The following is a 19,255-nucleotide window of genomic DNA, read 5'->3' as shown; positions in this document are numbered from 1 at the left end:
TTGATGAATTGAATTTTGACTAGGAGAAATAAAGATTTAGATCTCTAAATAACATTTTACAATTTACAATAATTACTGTAAATCATTTTACAATAATTACAATCTCTCTCTTTTAGGCCGTTTTATTAACCAGTGTTTTTTTTTTGTTTTTTTGACTTCTCATTTCTCATGTTATGAAAAATTCCTGCATGAACTTGTTCTGCTTCCTTTTGATCCCACAGTCACAAACACGGAGCTTTGTGGGTAAAAAGAAAACCGCCACACAAATGTGCTCCATACTTGTCCCCTCACCAGAGAATTCCACTGGAAAACCACACGCCTTTACATGGCTGATGAGCCAAATCCAAACAACTCCTTTTTGGTTTTTTGTTTTCAGGAGAGCTGCTTTGACTTTTTTGACATTTTTGGCTGTTAGTTAGCACAAATAATCAGATTTACACCGTGTGCATGTTCTGGTCAGAAACCCAGTCGACTTTAACTGTTTTCATCAGCAGCAGCAGCAGCAGCAGCAGCAGCAGCAGCTTCAGCTGCTTCCTCTCTGTTGGCCTGATCTAGAGAAACCAGTGCCTCTCTATAATTCATTTACACATGCATTCATGCACTTACCCACCGATGCATGCGTTCACAACTGTCCACACACACACACGTTCATTTGCACAGCTATTCTTCTTAAGCCACTGCACTGAAGCAAAGTTTCATCCAAATCTTAGCCCTAAAATGAACAAGTTCTTCTAGGTTCTCAGGTTCCGTGAGGACGACTGGTCCTGACAAGGTCAGTGTTTATGCCACAAAAGGTCCTATGAAGAGGTAACAAATACATGGCTCAGACAAATGTGCTTACACATTCTCTGTTTACATATTTCATGAGTTAAGGATGCAGGTCTGAGTCTTAATGGAAACATGCAGCTGAATTAGAGGCCTCCCGGTGCCATCACGTCACGTGCAAACACGCAAGTTTAAAGTTATTACGAGGACACGCGTGTTTTTTGTTTATCCGTCTTTTCTTGCCCTCTGTATCTCCATGTACAGTCAATACAGAAAACTCTCTGACTGATGTTAAAAAGGTTTGTGGGATGTCACCTGATCAAATGTAAAAGCTTCCTTAATGTCTGGCTCTAACAATTAAATGTACATTATAGACAGTTACCAGAATATAATACAGTATGGTATAATTGCTTTAAATTAAAGCGTGTTTTGTTTTCTTAGCCTTATAATAAGCTTTTTTAAAATGTAATTATGGCATATTGTGCTGCCACTTTCTTACAGCGATTGGTTTCTGTATAGGTTGAACGTAAACTATCGTTCTCCGATTGCTTGGAACGCTCCAAAACATGAAATACTCGTCCACAAGCAAGGCACGTGCCTAAAGTACATTTAAAAGGGATATTCTGTTGTCATTTTAAAGCATTTATACACTCATAAATACATTGTGTGTAATATATTCAAGTTCTAATTTTTTTAAATGACGATGTTTCAAGTGGTTCTCAACATTCACGTAAAAAAGTGGATTTTAAGCAGTGAAATCTGACAATTAATAACATTTTAGACTTAAACTGATTAAGTCTAAGAAGATTGAATTGAAGGAAAAAGCTGCAGTCGTATAATATCACTCCTCACCATTAGGAACCTGCTACAGGGAGCTGAGTGCCTTATGGCACATAAATAGTTAATTTTATTCTATAAAGGGTGCAGCTGCAAGGCATGATTATAAGAGTTAACACACACACACACCAGTAGGAGAACGGGGACTTTTAATGGTGCGACACCTTATAAGGACAGTCTTGCACTGGAGAAAAGGATGGAAATGTAGGAATATAATAATCATTATCTTCCACTTTACTCATAGAAGACAGTGATGCACAGAAGGTAAAACTGTCCTCGTCTTTCTGCAGAAACATGTTGGACAAAAACGTCCAGGACGGTGTTGGTGTCGCACATCTGCGCCGTGTTGTGTTTGTTATGATGAGAACTGGACCACACGTTATTACACGAGTGAGACTCTGTTTAATATCTGACATGATGTGAAATTAAACCAAACAAAACCTCCAGTCAAAACACATGTGGCGCCACTAAACTGATGAAACAGTCAGTTACGACGTACGGCCGCAGCTTTGCTTTTATAACGTATTACTTATGGACAGGAATGGACTGTCTGGGACAGAAAAGGTTAGTCCCAGGAACCCAGCTGTGACGGAATTGTGCCATTTAAAAATGCTTATTGTGATAAAGAAAATGAAATAATTATAAAACAGTAAATTTGTATGTAACTTTTACTGTTTAAAAAAACAGTTTTTAAGGATCCACTGACCTCCGGGAATCCTCACATTATCAAATCCGAGCCTTATCTGAATCTGAGCCTTAAATTGAAGGTGATTCAATTTAAGCGCTGTTAAATGTCAACAGTATCTGCTAAATGATCAAATTCATCACTTGATAACGACTGTAGATCATCTCCGGGGTGGAGTGGCTCAGTGGTTAAGACCGGTACCCTGTGTGCTAAAGACATCGTGGTTGCAATGGTTGCAAGTTCGACTCCACCCCTGGCTGACTGTACTCAACTCCATTGTGAGTCGTGACATGTAATGTAATGTAATGTAATGTAATGTAATCTCTGCGTTGTTAGTTGCTGTGGTTTATTGAAAACCAGGAAGAGACTGTGTCAATAAAGATGAACGCTAGCAAGCTAATGCTATCAACCACACAGGCAAACTGAGAACATCTGTACGTATAGTCAATACACATAAGCAAAAGCTGTTCATATAGATTAATATCTGCTGACTATATTTCTTTAACTTTCATTTAACAGTGAGACTAATGTTAGCATCAGGCTAACACCTTGTAGTTGTACAGTGGTAGCTAGTTTTTCTGCTGAGTCATTGCTCTATAAAGTGGCTGTAGATTCAGGTCAAAGCGGTTTAAAGCACTTAAAACGTGTCTTTTTGCTTAAGTTTGCACTGGTTTACACGAACAGCAGCACAATTACAGACAAAAACAGAGCTCACGTGGTGATTTTTGTATTATATTTGACTGCTTTTCATTTAAAAATGACTGACGTCACCGCCTTTCATCTATGCAAGTTCTACAAGTTTAGAAAACTGTGTTGATATGTGTCCTTGCACATTTTGAGGTGGTTAGTGTTTGACTTCTTTTTTTTGTATTTTTATGTAAGTTGTTTGGGCGTACAGCAACATGACACTAGTTCGTAGTGGGTATACACCACTGCACGTACCTCGTCCCTGAGGACGATAAAAGATTTCCTTAAAAAGATAAGGAAAAGATGCAGGAGACAAGTTTCATATTTGTGTCACGTAAAACAATGAACAACAGATTTTGTGTAATTACACTATACCACATAATAAATTAGGTACGTAAACATTGTTACACTGGATCAAAGGAATGAAACAGTGAAAAGTCGGATGATCCTCGATTGAAAGGATTTTATTGTCAATGACGTTTTCCAGCACAAACCAATAAATACAGCACCTTAAATTCCCATGACTGCTGTAATACATCATGTGAGTGAATCGGTGTGAATTGTGGGTATTTCAAATGGTGAGCTCATGGTCTAAGGAAGATATCCATCAACTCTTTACGTCACTCTCTCACAACATGTGTCTCTTGCATGAACAAATGAACTCAAGGCACTTTCAGAAGCATAAAAGCCACATTGAGAAGATCACAACCAGAGGCCACGAGCCATTACGCCTTAATAATGCACTATTCCTGCTCCCTGTACACTCGCTCTAACGCAAACTTTCTTTCCTGTCTTGCAAAAATATCTTTGGCTCTTGTCGGCGACCTAGTTTACAGCCCGAGCCGCTGTGCCGCAGAGAGTTGGTTCCTTTTGAAGACGCGTTTGCGCAGCACAGCATGACGAGCCCATTACAGAGCAGGAGCCGGAGAAATCTCTCAATTAGCGAGTGGCAAATTGTGAAGAATAAGGAATGTGTGTCTCTTCACTTAGGCATGTCATTTTATTATGACTCCATAATAAATATTCTCTCATGTTCGATAAGCCTGACAGAATCATATTTATTATGTTTGGCTCTTAAACGCGGTGATCCGTACAATCAGTTCTGTAAGAAACTGATCCACGTATTATATTAATGTTTATGAGTGTAGCGAATGTGAGATGATGGGTAAAGGAGCTGCAGAGAAAACCTCTGGGAGTGTATTTGTATATTATTTATCTTTCTGCACACTTTACTCCAAGCTTTGGCAAATTTATCCAAACATCAAAGACATTTTGGGTTTTGTCCCCTATGCACACTGACACAGGAAACATTAAAAACTCATTTTTACCATGTTAACCTAAATAAAATCTACTCCTGCTTAAGTCTATGATATCCTAGGAATATGTTTGCTGCTTTATCTTGCCTTTTTTTGACTAGAAACTGAAATTGGCGTTGCTTTGTGAACCGTTCACTCCCACACACCAAACCCCATAGAGAAAATCAGTGATTTTACATTAACAGCACAAAGGAGTTGTTGATCCACTGCTGCCTCTAACAGCGACTTCAGAAGTGTTTTCTTGTAAATTCTGCATTTAATATCCTTTGTTCAGATTTACTAATGTGGCACAAATGTGGCACAAACTTAGCAAACGAGGCAGCAGGAGACCAGCAGCTCCTGGGTACCTGCAGGCTGCAAACGATACTTTGCTCTATGGGGTCTGGTGCCGATTTTAAGGTTTGTTCTTGTGCCGTTGCAGATAAGTGAATCTGCTGAGATTAAGAACAAACAGCCATCTTTGACCTATCCAAGTAATAGTGACTGGGTAAAACAACACAAGTGAACACACTTGAGCATGCAAGCGTATGAAGCAACCAAGCAGATATGGAGTACAGTAGATACAACCATGCCGCTCTGATGAATCTGCAAATGCACTGACACAGTTAAGTCTCTCTGTCTCTCTCTCACACACACACACACACACACACACACACACACACACAAAATTCCATGTACAACAATAGTGAAATATTAATCCCGACTCTTCCTCAGAGTGATGAGACAGTAACCTACATGTGAGGAGGTTTCTCATTGGTTAACCAGGTCATTTCACATTAGAATCACTCGGAGATGAAATGAAGACTAAGAAGACTTGTGCTAAAATGGAATCACTTTCTTTTTTTTTTTACAGTGTGGTTGTATGAAGTACTGACACGTAATAAATCGGGAATCAGCTTCAGTGGAGAAACAAGGGAAAACAGATTTTAGCCCTCTAACCAAAGGCTCACATAATAATAATAATAAAAAAGGATTCTCAGGTTAACTATGACACGTTAAGAACATGTTCACTGCTTTATCTCACCATTAAACAACCTTTACTCACTGGAAACTGAAGTTTGTAAACCCCTCTCTCCACTGCACCAAACTCCAGAGAGAAAATCAGCGTTTTTAGCTCAGTTGGACACATGAGCTGCTGAACTACTGTCTGTGTCACTGAAGGGAATCTGAGTTAAGGATTTCAAACACGGAAGTCATAAAAATTATGCATTTGAACTTAGTGAACGAGGCAGCAATGGATCAACAACTCCTGGGTGCTGTCACGTAAAATTGTTGATTTTCTCTATGGAGTTTGGTGCAGCAGAGTGAGCGGTTTATAAATTAACACAATAACTTCAGTTATCGTATAAAAGGGTTGTATAAATGAGTATAATGGTGCAACTTAAAATGCTAAGTGTAAGAGAAGACTGGTTACCCAGTCTCATCTGAGCTGCTCACTCTCCTGCACCAATGTCTATCACCTAACATACTGTTTTGTATTACCAATGTTTCTTGCTCTAACTGTGCTATAGGTTACTCACTAAACCAACATTGAAAAACAGAAGTATGTTCCTTACAAAACATAATATAAAATGCAGATTATTTGTGGGGAAGATACTTTTCAATCTGCCACAAAAACACTGGGAATCAGTTCAGAAATAATCCTGAAAAACGAAGGAACAAAACAGAGGTGTGTTGTCTGTTCACGCTGCTATAAAAATAAACGTGGAGTCATTATTTGAAGATTTCAAAAATCCTACGTTGTGTTGCTGTAACGGACAGATGAGTGCAGCCTCTCATCACAGTGTTTACGCAGTCTGGACTTGATGCTACAGATGAAACTGAGTTTAACAACATGAGTCATTCTCTGTGTGTGTGTGTGTGTGTGTGTGTGTGTGTGTGTGTGTCTGTGTGTGTGTGTGTGTGCGTGTCTGTGTGTGTGTGCGTCTGTGTGTGTGTGTGTGTGTGTGTGCGGTGACGTCAGAAACATCCATACACTGTTGTTTCTCTGTGAAATAATTAGACACGCACATTAGTTCAGGACGACACATGAGAGACATACGCAGGAAACACACGTCAGTGTGTGTTTGTGTGTTCAACAAACGCACAACTGTGAGAACTAAGAGTGAGAAGCAGCGAACGAGCAGTCGAGACTTTAAGTGGCGGCGATTCACAGAAGCAGCTTCATGGACATTAGCGAGAGCTGAGAGTGAGCGACGTCACACATTTATTTATAATCGGTTAGGCACTTAGTTGTGATGGTTAAGATTAAGGTAAGGGGTTAGGGGATGCATTATGTCTAGGGTGTGTCCTCACTAAGATATAAAAACAAGTGTGTTATAGATGCTCCAGGCTGTTTTGAGGAGATATGGGTTGAATTTATTAGAATTCTGGTCATTTAGTGGATCATGCTTCTGTCACGTTAGCGTCTCAGCAGGGAATCACAGCCTGAATCAGCTTGAATGCGAAAATAAAGTCATTATCATCATCGTCAGCGCACACTCACAGCACTGCTGCCATGAAAAACAAAAAGAAAAAAAGACACATTCATATTCAAATCACACATATTTTTGGACCTAATGACATGTATTGTAACTGTCCAGGGTGTACCCCGCCTGTCGCCCGATGTAGCTGAGATTGGCACAGCACCCCCCGCGACCCTCTGGCAGAGGATAAAGCGGTAGATGATGACTGACTGACTGACTGACTGACTGACTGACATGTATTGTCTGTGAGAAACGTACGTCTGTGTCGTCGTCTGACGACAGCTGCTCATCACAGCTTTACTGTATCACCACGAGTGCCAGCTGTGGTCCAACGGTTCATTCTGAGAGACAACTGGACAAAGCACACACACACACACACACACAGACACACTCTCTCTATGCACGAGGCCTCCGTGACCAATCGTCCTAATGACCCCACGAGGAGGCGATCCAGAGACGCCAAACAAAGCTGCTGAAGATTCTTCAGAGAAGTTCAGCAGAGACTGACCTGCACTTAAAAAGTGTGTTTAAAAAACAGTGGGAATCACAGGGTTCCTCACGATATGATACCAATAATATCAAGATACAACGATTCTGTGATAATCAATATATTGCGATACATCACAATATCTGTCTAACTAAAGGAAAAACAAGGCGTTAATGTGAAAAGTTAAAAGGTTTCTCCACCTTTATCGTGTTTACACCGAGTGGAGCGGTTCAGTTTGAGGTGCAGGTTATACGGCACAGCCCACACCACGCCGACCAAGTAAAGGTTCTGTTTCTTAGTCAAAATGCAAGCCTGACCCAAGGCCCTACCATTCTGTGCCAAACTGTACTATGATGGCATTAGGCAAAAGTCATTCTCCTGAAGAATATGAGGAAAGATGCTCACGTGAAGATTCCTTACACTGTCTTTCAAAAGTGATCTACATTTACCCTGGTAAACGCTCACGCAGACAAGTCACTTAAAAAAGGTGAAAAGGCCGAAAAGAAGTGTTGTCATTTTGAAATCCTTCAAAATCACTGCCTCGTCCTGACAGAGAGTCATGTGATCGTGGATAAACTTGTGTTTACGTCGTCATGTTTTCCCAAATGTAAGTGTTAATCTAAATTAATCTAAGTTGATCTAAGGACATGTGGAGCGAGATCGTAGACACATCACAAGTGTGTCACTTCACCATCACAGTCTGTGGAACTTCAGATAGTTCAGGTCACACGTGATAATGTTGCCTCCAAAAACTCACTCACTTCTTTACTTGTTTCACAGATTAAAGTGAAACTTTCTCTTTCATTACCTGTGACGATGATGATGATGATGATGATGATGAGGGAGTTCTTCCTGGTTCAGCTGAAGGTGTTTCTGAAGAGACCTGAATGTCAGCTGACTGGGCTGCACCACTTGTTGCCATGTCATGGGGGTGTCGGCTGTAGTTTTGGCATCCATTTTGTTGACCCTCAGGAATTCTTTGGTTTGTTTTGTTTGTGTTTTCTTGTTAAAGGTCAAATAATTCAAGTGAGTTAGTTTAAGTTAGTTAAGTTATGGCACACTGACGGTGATGCTGATACAAAGGATGTGACAGTTTTACAAAATGCTTCACAAAAGCATCACATTTGAAAAAGATCTCAGACACTGACTGTAACATTTTAGCCAACATGACTTTTATAATAAAAACAGAAAAATAAGTCGACTCAAATGTCATCAAAAATACAACAGAACGTCTTTAAGCTAATAATACGACTTCAATGACACATTATTAAAATAATAAATGTAAATGACAGCATTTATAACATAGCACAATAAACATGATCTGTTAACAATTACAATCTTTAACATTTAACATGAAAACAGTGACAATTGCAGCGCTGCTAGCAACAGGCTATGCTAAGTAGAAGTTCACTTCCACTGCAACTGAATTCCAACATCAAACTTATTCAAACAACTAATATCTACTATTTGTATAACATTTAAAATGCAAATACATTACTAACCGTGCTTAAACCTGGTCTTACCTGTTAAACGGGCTGAAATAAAGACACCATCACGACGTGACTCTGATCGATCCACGCGCTCCCCACGCAGACTGAAGCAGACATCGATAATCGAAAACCGATCTGTATGTTGACTGCACTCGTTTCCAAAACTTACAGAAACAAAAGGAAGCAAATAAAAATCACACAGTGAATTCTCCTACACATTATAGAACACATATTAACCACATATTAACTACAGAACACATATTAACCACAGTTTATCTACAGAACACATATTAACTATAGAACACATATTAACCACAGTTTATCTACAGAACACATATTAACCACAGTTTATCTACAGAACACATTTTTACCACAGTTTATCTATAGAACACATATTAACCACAGTTTATCTACAGAACACATATTAACCACAGTTTATCTACAGAACACATATTAACTATAGAACACATATTAACCACAGTTTATCTACAGAACACATATTAACTATAGAACACATATTAACCACAGTTTATCTACAGAACACATATTAACTATAGAACACATATTAACCACAGTTTATCTACAGAACACATATTAACCACAGTTTATCTACAGAACACATTTTTACCACAGTTTATCTACAGAACACATATTAACCACAGTTTATCTACAGAACACATATTAACCACAGTTTATCTACAGAACACATATTAACTATAGAACACATATTAACCACAGTTTATCTACAGAACACATATTAACTATAGAACACATATTAACCACAGTTTATCTACAGAACACATATTAACTATAGAACACATATTAACCACAGTTTATCTATAGAACACATATTAACCACAGTTTATCTACAGAACACATATTAACCACAGTTTATCTACAGAACACATATTAACTATAGAACACATATTAACCACAGTTTATCTACAGAACACATATTAACTATAGAACACATATTAACCACAGTTTATCTATAGAACACATTTTAACCACAGTTTATCTATAGAACACATATTAACCACAGTTTATCTACAGAACACATATTAACTATAGAACACATATTAACCACAGTTTATCTACAGAACACATATTAACTATAGAACACATATTAACCACAGTTTATCTACAGAACACATATTAACCACAGTTTATCTACAGAACACATTTTAACCACAGTTTATCTATTTGATAATTACCTTAGCTGGCAGGCTAGAGCAAGTATTGTTTTAGGTCACATTTCCAATGAAATATTTATTATACCCAATTTCTTATAACCCTTACAAACACAGAAAAAAAGAGACAAATAACAATAACAAATAAGAGAAAAGTGGAATCCGACTGCATGTGAGGGTTTGTGAGGTTGCTCCAAGATTTGGAAATCCAACCTGAGGACCAAACGTCTCCTGAGGACCAAACGTCTCCTGAGGACCAAACGTCTGACTTATTACATGCAGACGCATAAGCATGATCTCACACTCACTCTAACCTGGTGCCTGAACCTAACAACATTCATAACCAGGACCAGGTTATCATCAGTCTCATTAACTCATTTCTGTAACCTAAGTAACATCATCAAATCTCATGTTTTAAATGTGTTTGTGCACTAATTAAAGGTCCAGTGTGTGGAATTTAAGTGGTGGACGGTAGCCCATGATGGACAAACTAGGTCACAACTTCACTCTATGCCTTTAAAGACACAATCATTCCGTCCTGTGTTCCATTTCTTTCTGGTGACGCCTTCAGTCCCACACATAACCTTACTGAAATTAAACCTGCTCAACACCTGGATCATAAATTACAGCAGAAACACGCTGCGTTGTTGTTGTCAGCAGCAGCAGCAGCAACCAGAAGCAGCAGCAGCAACAGCAGCAGCAACCAGAAGCATCAGCAGCGGCAGCAGCGGCAGCAGCAGAGATGAAGACGTCTCCTGTGATCTCACCAAAGTCTCACCAGGCTTTTATTATTGTTTTGCTCAGCGGGACAAAATGACTTCTTGTGCATTTTTAAAGGACAACAAAGGCAAACAAGCGCTTCCTTTACCATGAATCATTGGTGAGTTCAAACAGCTGCATTTTACAACAGCATGAGCATCAAGAGCGACTGAAATATTGAAGCAAATTGCAGAAAATTGCCCAATTTCTCTTTTTTAAAAGCTCTTAGAAGGTCTCTGCTGCAAATATTTAACCAAGGGCAAAAACTAAGCTCTTATCTTATCAAACACACACACACTTTATCTACTGAAAAGACGGGGCAAAAAAAAAGAGTCTGTGTGGATGTGAGAGCAGGTCAGAGGTCATCAGATTCACACACACACACACACACACAGGAAAACACTAACTGGAAACAAACAGAAACAGAATTATGACTGAAGATGTTAAAAATGCTGTGTTTATATAGATTTATTTATATGTGTGTGTGTGTGTGTGTGTTTCAGGTATTACTCATGTTGTGGGGACCGAAATCTGTTCACACAGAATTGGGTTAAGATTAAGGTTAAGGTTAAGGTTAAAGTTAAGGGGCTTGGGAATGCATTATGTCAATGATGTGTCCTGACTAAAATATAAAAAGTACACAGTCACATGATGAGGGCTTGTCTTCCATATGGGGAGAAAACTCAAGTCCCCATAATGTAAATGACTACATTTTAAGGTAAAGACATGTTTTAAAGTTTGGCTGCGGTCAGGGGTCAGGGGTCAGGGGTCAGCATTAGTTGTGATTGTTAAGTCAGAGTAAAGGGGCCACAACACGTCTTATATCTGTGATGGAACTTTGTACATGAACGTGTAGATTTGTCATTTCATGGTGTTTTAGCTGTCAATAAAGGGACAGTTCACGTTTGTAAGTGTAGAAATATGCAGCGCTGATGAAGGCAAAACAACAAACGACTGGGAAAGAGACGGGGAATTCTTCCACTCATCACAACCTGCAGTCTCACCATGTTTGTTTGTGTCACTGAGGTAAATCTGAACTAAGGATTTCAAACACCAACTCACAAAATAACACGTTTGATGGAGGCAGCAGTGGATCAACATCATCCTGTGTGCTGGGATGGAAAATGGCTGTTTTTCTCTGTGGAGTTTGGTGTGTGAGAGTGAGAGGTTTAAGAAACACACACAAACTTCAGTTTCCAGTCAAAAAAAAGCCAGGAAACACTTTTAATAAGAGACTGTGGACTTAGTAAGGTGGATTTTATCAGGTAACCCTTGACCCTTTATTTAGAAACTTCCTCTGTGACGTAGCTGTGATGTCGGTCAGAGACGGGGATTTTTCTCAGTCCACTGTGTGTGTGTGTGTGTGTGTGTGTGTGTGTGTGTGTGTGTGGTAAACTCCATGTTTCCTCTGATTTTCTGTGGAGCTTCAGGCCAGAGATTTTGTTTTGGCTGCAGACGGACGGACGGTGTCTGTCTGGGCGAAATAAAGTGGCAAATATATTCTTAAAGGGATAGTAACATGAAGTTGTCTGACAGTGACACTGACCCCAGGAGTCGAGTGGATGCATCTTTGTTAAATCCTTTACCGAGGCTCTGGTTCAGAGATCTCACCTCAGTTCCGAGCCGAGAACAGTAGTTCTTGCACACGTGACTAACATGTTTTAAACCACAATCATGCACGCATATGTTCTGTTAACACGTTCAAACAATAAAACCTCTGCCCGGCAGTGTCACATCATGCTTTGGCAGTTTGGCACTATTTTCTGGCTCGTATCACTACACACGTCGCTGTGTTTCACTTGTTTTAGTCAGAGTGAGTGAGGGAAACAAACCAAACACGTCTGACTCTCAAACTGATGAAGATGAACTGTGTAGAGGGAAAATCCATCGGGTTATCTTCAGGAACCAGAGTCCACGGACAAGGAACTTTACTAGAAAAGAAAGGCCAAACTATCCCTTTAAGATATTATAGACTTAGGCAGGAGTATATTTTATTACAGAAGTGGCTACAATCAGTTTTTCCGTGAGTTCCCACAATGTCTGCAGCTGGTTTTGCTGCTAAATATGTTCACTCCAAAATAAACAACCTATCCCTTTAAGTTGTGTGTTATAGTGTCGGATAGATTGTCGTGATTTGTGTGCTTCATAAGAAGCAGCTGTTGTGTTTCTCGTTGGTTCCCACGGCACCGACAACAAGAACACTTTATATGTCGCACTTCAAATAACCCGGACTGTACCTTTAGGTTTAAGGTTTCAGTACCGCACTGTTTTTTACACACATGTTTTAGTTTTCTGTGTCTTAAAGTTAAATAAAAGTTTGGATTAGAAACTGGTTTGACTGGATTTACACCAGACTTGTTTCCATCATTGTCTCTTTTCTCTGAACCACAGCGAGACAAAAATCATGACTCAGCAAAAACGTTCAGTGGAAAAAATAATTCCATGCTGCGTTTTTACTGTCATTCCACTGGTTTAAACACGAGCTCTGAAAAGGTTCCGCAGTTTGTTTGTTTGCACACTAAAGTGTAAATGTTATTCAGACAAACAGCCGGAATTCTCCTCTTTTTATTAGACATTTTCTGAAATAATTTCCCCTTTTTAGTTCTTGCTTTGCGTTGTTTTTAATTTCCTCTGCGTGTGTCAGGAACAATTGTCAAGCAAATCTATCTTTGTGACGACATTAACTCATCCACAAAACTTTAACAGGCTTTCTGGTTTGGTGTTTGGATTAGAATTAGGTTTAGTCTAGGGTTAGGTTCACTGTTAGGTTCACTGTTAGGTTCACTGTTAGGGTTCTGAGTGTCCTCACGAAAACTGCAAAGCTGCCGTGTGTGTGTGTGTGTGTGTGTGTGTGTGTGTTGTGATTCAGATGAACAGATAGAACGAGACAGAGGGAGATAGAGAGAAGATGAGCGAGGCATTTGCTCTGCAACAACACGTTAAACTAACACAGACAGTCCAGTTATGTTTTCCCACAGGATACACAGTCGGTCCCAGTGGAACACACACACACAGACACACACGCACACACACACACACACACACACACATACTCGTTTGCCAGCATTACAGTTAAATTCCTAACCCTAAAACCAAGTTCTTAACCTTGAAAAAGCTCTTCTAAGGCGTGACAGAACACGTGTCCTCTCTCTATCTATGTTGTTGTTTGGTCCTCACAGAGATACCCATACAAGAACACACTCACAAATACAGTTAAAACACAGAGATCCCATCTGCCCCTGCGTCATAATCAGATTAACTCTCTGCTAGTGCTACAACTGAGATAAATACAGAACCAGTTCATGTCACAACTAACCCTAACCCTAACCCACAACCATAACATTTCAAATCTTGTCCATAAAAACTTCACCGGTTCCTTAGAAATGTGGTTCTGCCAGGTTCTGGTTTCCATGAGGACGAGAAGGTTCTAAGAATCCAGATCTGGTCTCATGTGGTCACAGCAGATTCATCAAAGACACATTTGAATGCCAAGTGTGAACAGTTCTTGTGAAGACTGTGGACGTGTGAGAAAACCAGGTCTGGAACCCTGAACTAAACCACAAACATAAACCAAATTCTATCCTCAAACCAAGTGTTGACCCTTGAAAAGCCACATGAGGACATGAGGACCTGCTGAAACGTCCTCATGTCCTCACAATCATGGTGAGATTTAGAATTAGATTTAGGTTAAGGGGCTTGAGAATGCATCATATCTATAATGGAGCATTTCCATTAGAGTTCTAGCGTGACTCCATCAGTGAGAGCACTTGGTACCTGGTGCTCGGACGAGGTTCCAAGCGAGCTGAGGCCACTGATTGGTCAGAGAGTGTCGTCACTGAAGAGTCATGAGAGCGACGTGCGACACAAGAATCCAAGTGAACAAAGCTGAACTGTTAAAAGACTTAAAAATCCCTGAAAACATTCACGAGCCGAATCCCGACCACGTTCAGTGGTATTCAGTTCAGTGACTGAACGATTCAGTGAACAAATCTTTTTAATCGACTGATTCTAATGATTCAGTTACACCCAAAACAACTGCTTTACAAGTCACTACTTTAGATAGATAGATACTTTATTCATCTCACAGAGAAATTCACACTTCACAGCAGTTTCCTGCAGCCGTTGCTATGACGACTCCGCCCACGTTGAGGAGGAACTATGAAGTCATGGAAAACAACGTGACAGATACCAAACCGAGCCGAGCTGAGCAGTGCTCGTATACTACAGTACAGCACTACTACTATGCTACTGTTTAAACCAAGGGTCCTCACTAAGACTGGCGTACATGAATGTGTGTGTGTGTGTGTGTGTGTTCTGTCAGCGTGCCAAAGCCCAGCTGATCTCAGTAAATATGGACATATGGTCTACGGTCTCTGTAGGGAGCAACACAGAGGGACAGAGTGCATGAGAATCACACAGAGAGACAGGGACAGAGAGACATTTGTCCACAGGGGGAAGCGCAGCAGGCAGAGACATCGTATCCTCGCGGGACACGTGTTTGCCTCTCAGAGCTGGAGCCGTTAAACCTTTCAACCGTTTCTCGACACTTTATGTCAGTTCCTGGAAGAAAAGTCCATGATTCACTTATGTAACCATGAGACTATTAGAGGATAAAAAAACAAGAGAGAAGTTTGTCATGTGAGTTGAAGACATAAAGTGTCTTTTCATCACATGTTTCCAGTTATCGTATAAAACTAGACCGTCACAATGAAACGTAAACACGTTTAGCGAGTAGCTCGACCTAAACGTTCACTGGAAAAATATCGGAAACATTTCACTATTCAGTGACAGAATCGAATAATCCGACAATAATAAAGTGAAGCAGCAACAAAAACATATCGACAGCTTCTTTATTTACGTCTTTACAAGTTCCGCCCTGAATTTGTCGCCACCTACAGCTCGTCTCAGTGAACTAACTCCCAATATTCACTTGACTTGCATTCAAATGTTGTGATAGATTTTAAAGGAGAACTTGATGTTTTGTGCAGGAAACAGAAATGAGTTGAACTTTCTCCACCTCAGCTCTGTCTCTGCTATCATCTTATCATTTTCTGTGGTGTCCTGCAGACTGGAGACACGTCCCATGTCTCGTCTTGTTTAGTTTGACGTATCTGAAAGTGTTGTGGAGACAGAACATGGACGTCTGTTACCACTCTGCTTTAAAACCTTTTTATTTTCAATAATGTATTAGGTTGTAGCTGCTTCACTCCTCACTGTGACGCGTGTGACACAGCTCAGTGGTCTTGTTTGAGAAAACAAAGACTGGATGACTCTGATTAATAAAGCAAATTGTATGGTGATATTATTGGTATCGCGGACCATGTATATCGCGTATTGTATGGTGATATTATTGGTATCGCGGACCATGTATATCGCGTATTGTATGATGATATTATTGGTATCGCGGACCATGTATATAGCGTATTGTATGGTGATATTATTGGTATCGCGGACCATGTATATCGCGTATTGTATGGTGATATTATTGGTATCGCGGACCATGTATATCGCGTATTGTATGATGATATTATTGGTATCGCGGACCATGTATATAGCGTATTGTATGGTGATATTATTGGTATCGCGGACCATGTATATAGCGTATTGTATGGTGATATTATTGGTATCGTGGACCATGTATATCGCGTATTGTATGGTGATATTATTGGTATCGCGGACCATGTATATCGCGTATTGTATGGTGATATTATTGGTATCGTGGACCATGTATATCGCGTATTGTATGGTGATATTATTGGTATCGCGGACCATGTATATAGCGTATTGTATGGTGATATTATTGGTATCGTGGACCATGTATATCGCATATTGTGAGCTGTGATTCCCCCCCCAGAACAGATACTGTACTCGTCATAGAATGATCACATGAACTGTCCATATCTCGTGTGTCTCTGTCTTCTTTCATCACTTCTTTCCTCTTCCTCCACTGTGAGCTGCTGGTGTCTGTAGCCGCGCTCCTTCTCCGGCTCCGGCTCCTGCTCCTGCTCCTCCTCCTCCTGCTCCTCCTCCTCCTCCTCCTCCTCACTGTTTCTGGCTGTTATTTAGAGCTGCCTGGGAGATCAGGCAGCTGCTGTCATGATGCCCAGCCCCAGGTTCCGGACAGCAATATTTATCACTCTCAGCAGCGAGCGCGCCACCGTTCTTCCTCCTCCTCCTCCTCCTCCTCTCCGATCCTCCTGCCACACACACGCTACAAAAGCCAGTAGATGTTGAGTGAAACGTTGAATCACGGCCAGATCATGATTTTTACAGCGATGTCGTGATGTAAAGGGATTGTTATGTGTGCGGTGGTCACGGCCTGGAGGAGGCGTGAGCTTCAGTCCAGCTGTCAGAAAACTCTGTCATTTGATTTGCAGCAAAAGTATTTTAACAACCTGCAGATAAAAGTCAACAATCACACATTTTCCAGCTTATTGCAGATTTAAAGCCTTTAACAGCAACAATTCTTCAAAGCTACTGAAGGCAAAAAAAGAAAGAAAAATAAGCCTCAGTTCTGGAAATCTTGTTTTTTGCCTAAAAAGAAAGAATGATCTTGGCAAACAAGGGTTAAGGGACAGGACAGTCTGAAGATAGTTGTACTGTAGTATTTGTTTATTTCATTGACAGATTATTTTCCTTAAAACAAGAAAATTGACTTCAGATTAAGAATATGTGGCTAGTTCGTGCAGCGTATACAGCAGCAGAGCAAGAGCCGAGGAGGACAACAAGTGTTGTCTTGTCAAATCCGGGTGTTTTGAGCAGTAAAATTCACGTCAATCTAAACACTATAAAACAGAGTCGTGTGTGGAGCTGGTCAGCATGAAATTACAGACTACAGTTTTAAGAGGATTATCCCTTAAATCTGCAGTGAGGGACTCGTGTTTTAATGGTTTTACTTAAACACACCGTTCTCTCCTGTAAACTGACTGAACCTCGTTCACACCCAGTCGTTTTTATTGAGCAGACGCTGAATTAAGACGAGGGTCTGGGTCGTCGAGCGAGGGCGTGGAAGGCGGGGTCTGCAGTCTGTGACACACACCAGGATTTTACACGAGGGAGTTTTAATAAAAGACTGCAGGTCTAAGATTATAGTGTATGCATGCATGTGTGTGTGTGTGTGTCCATGTTAGCTCATGCTGAGCATAAACAAAGTGTCAGGCTGAGATGAGATTTAAACAGCCCAACACATTCACTAATCAACATAAGTGAATTATTATTTGGTGAATGACGTATTTATGGTGGATGGATAATTACACCAGTGATTTTTAACCAATGTGCCGTGAGCGATCGTCCAGTGCAAGAAAAGTATAATTTACTCACGGCCTGCACATCTGACCAGGGTCCCGGTCAAGATTCTAACCCAGATGAGATGTCAGCTGTGTGTATGTGGAAACAGGCCCAGGATACACACTGAGTGGGTATGAATACATGTATACAATATTAGGCTGTAATGTGTCTTTGTGCAACATTTTGGTGTGCGGTGCAAAATGTGCCTTGCCTCAAAAAAGCAAAAAAAAAAAACTCAACTCAACCTTAAGTGACCATTTTTAGGGGCGTTTATTTCACGTTGCATGTATTAAATATTTAGCTTTTATTTAAAATATCAAAATCAAGGTTTTAAAGGTTCAAGTTGAAGAAGTTTTTCTCTCTTTTCCAGCACTAAATTACACATTTATACAAATTACACTTATTATTTTACACCATATTTTAATTTCCGATGTACGCACGTTCTCGGGAGATGAATGTTAGTGTCTGGCAGGTTCTCTGATATTTTGCTCAATTTCCATGGATTTAAAGTTGTTTTAAAGGAGTTTTTCGTGGCGCTGAGAGAAAACCGAGTCACGGGACGTCAAAGTGAACGATCAAGTGAAGAAGAAAAACAGTGCACAAGAAGTTACTTAGACCTTTTTTTTTTATTAATAACATCATTATTGTTATTATTATTATTATTATTATTATCATCATCATTATTGTTATTCTTAACTGTTTAAAATACAACCATGGTAAAGCATTTTTCTTCACTTTAACTCTTTGGGCATCCAGCGCCGGATTAAACAGCTCACTTAGTCCAACGTCACAGCTGCTGCTGCCGTTTTCCAGCATTCTTCTGTTTGCTGCAGGTACGAGGAGGAGGAGGAGGAGGAGGAGGAGGAGGAGGAGGAGGAGAAGGAGGAAGAGGAGGAGAACGCGGCAGGAGACACACAATCCTCTTGTGTTCCTGCTGCGACAAAAACAGGAAACAAGGCAAAAACACACACGACAGTGTCCCCTCCAGAGCAGCAGCAGGCGCACACACGCACACGCACACACGCACACGCACACACACACACACACACACGTGTGACTGGTGCCTCCGTTAGCTTAGCATAACCCAACATAATCCTTACTAACTCTGATCAGATTGCACTGAAAAGCACAACAAACTGGAAGTTAACTTTTTTCTTTTACATAAGTTAAATTACATTTTCCAAATAAATATTGGTCCATTTTTTTTCAATTGTGTGCCGAGTCCTGAGACCATGAATCCATGAATCCATGAAGCCATGAAGTCATGAAGCCATGAACGCACGCTTC

The 19,255-nt window shown here is 40.2% G+C and overlaps 1 protein-coding gene across 1 annotated transcript in view; it reads right to left on the bottom strand.

Moving 5' to 3' along the window:
• Positions 1–8,819, bottom strand: part of nsfl1c (NSFL1 (p97) cofactor (p47)) — a 43,046-nt gene extending 34,227 nt beyond the window's left edge. The window contains exons 1-2 of the mRNA XM_058642972.1: positions 8,766–8,819; positions 8,051–8,244 (exon numbers count right to left, since the gene is read on the bottom strand). Coding sequence (XP_058498955.1) covers positions 8,051–8,164 — 114 coding nt within the window. The 5' untranslated portion in view covers positions 8,165–8,244; positions 8,766–8,819. The remainder of the gene's footprint in view (positions 1–8,050; positions 8,245–8,765) is intronic.
• Positions 8,820–19,255: the final 10,436 nt, after the last annotated feature.

Source organism: Solea solea, chromosome 11, assembly GCF_958295425.1.
Source record: "Solea solea chromosome 11, fSolSol10.1, whole genome shotgun sequence".
NCBI classification, from domain to species: Eukaryota; Metazoa; Chordata; class Actinopteri; order Pleuronectiformes; family Soleidae; genus Solea; species Solea solea.
Note: the sequence above shows the minus strand (reverse complement) of the source record. Positions and strands in the feature narration are given on the sequence as shown.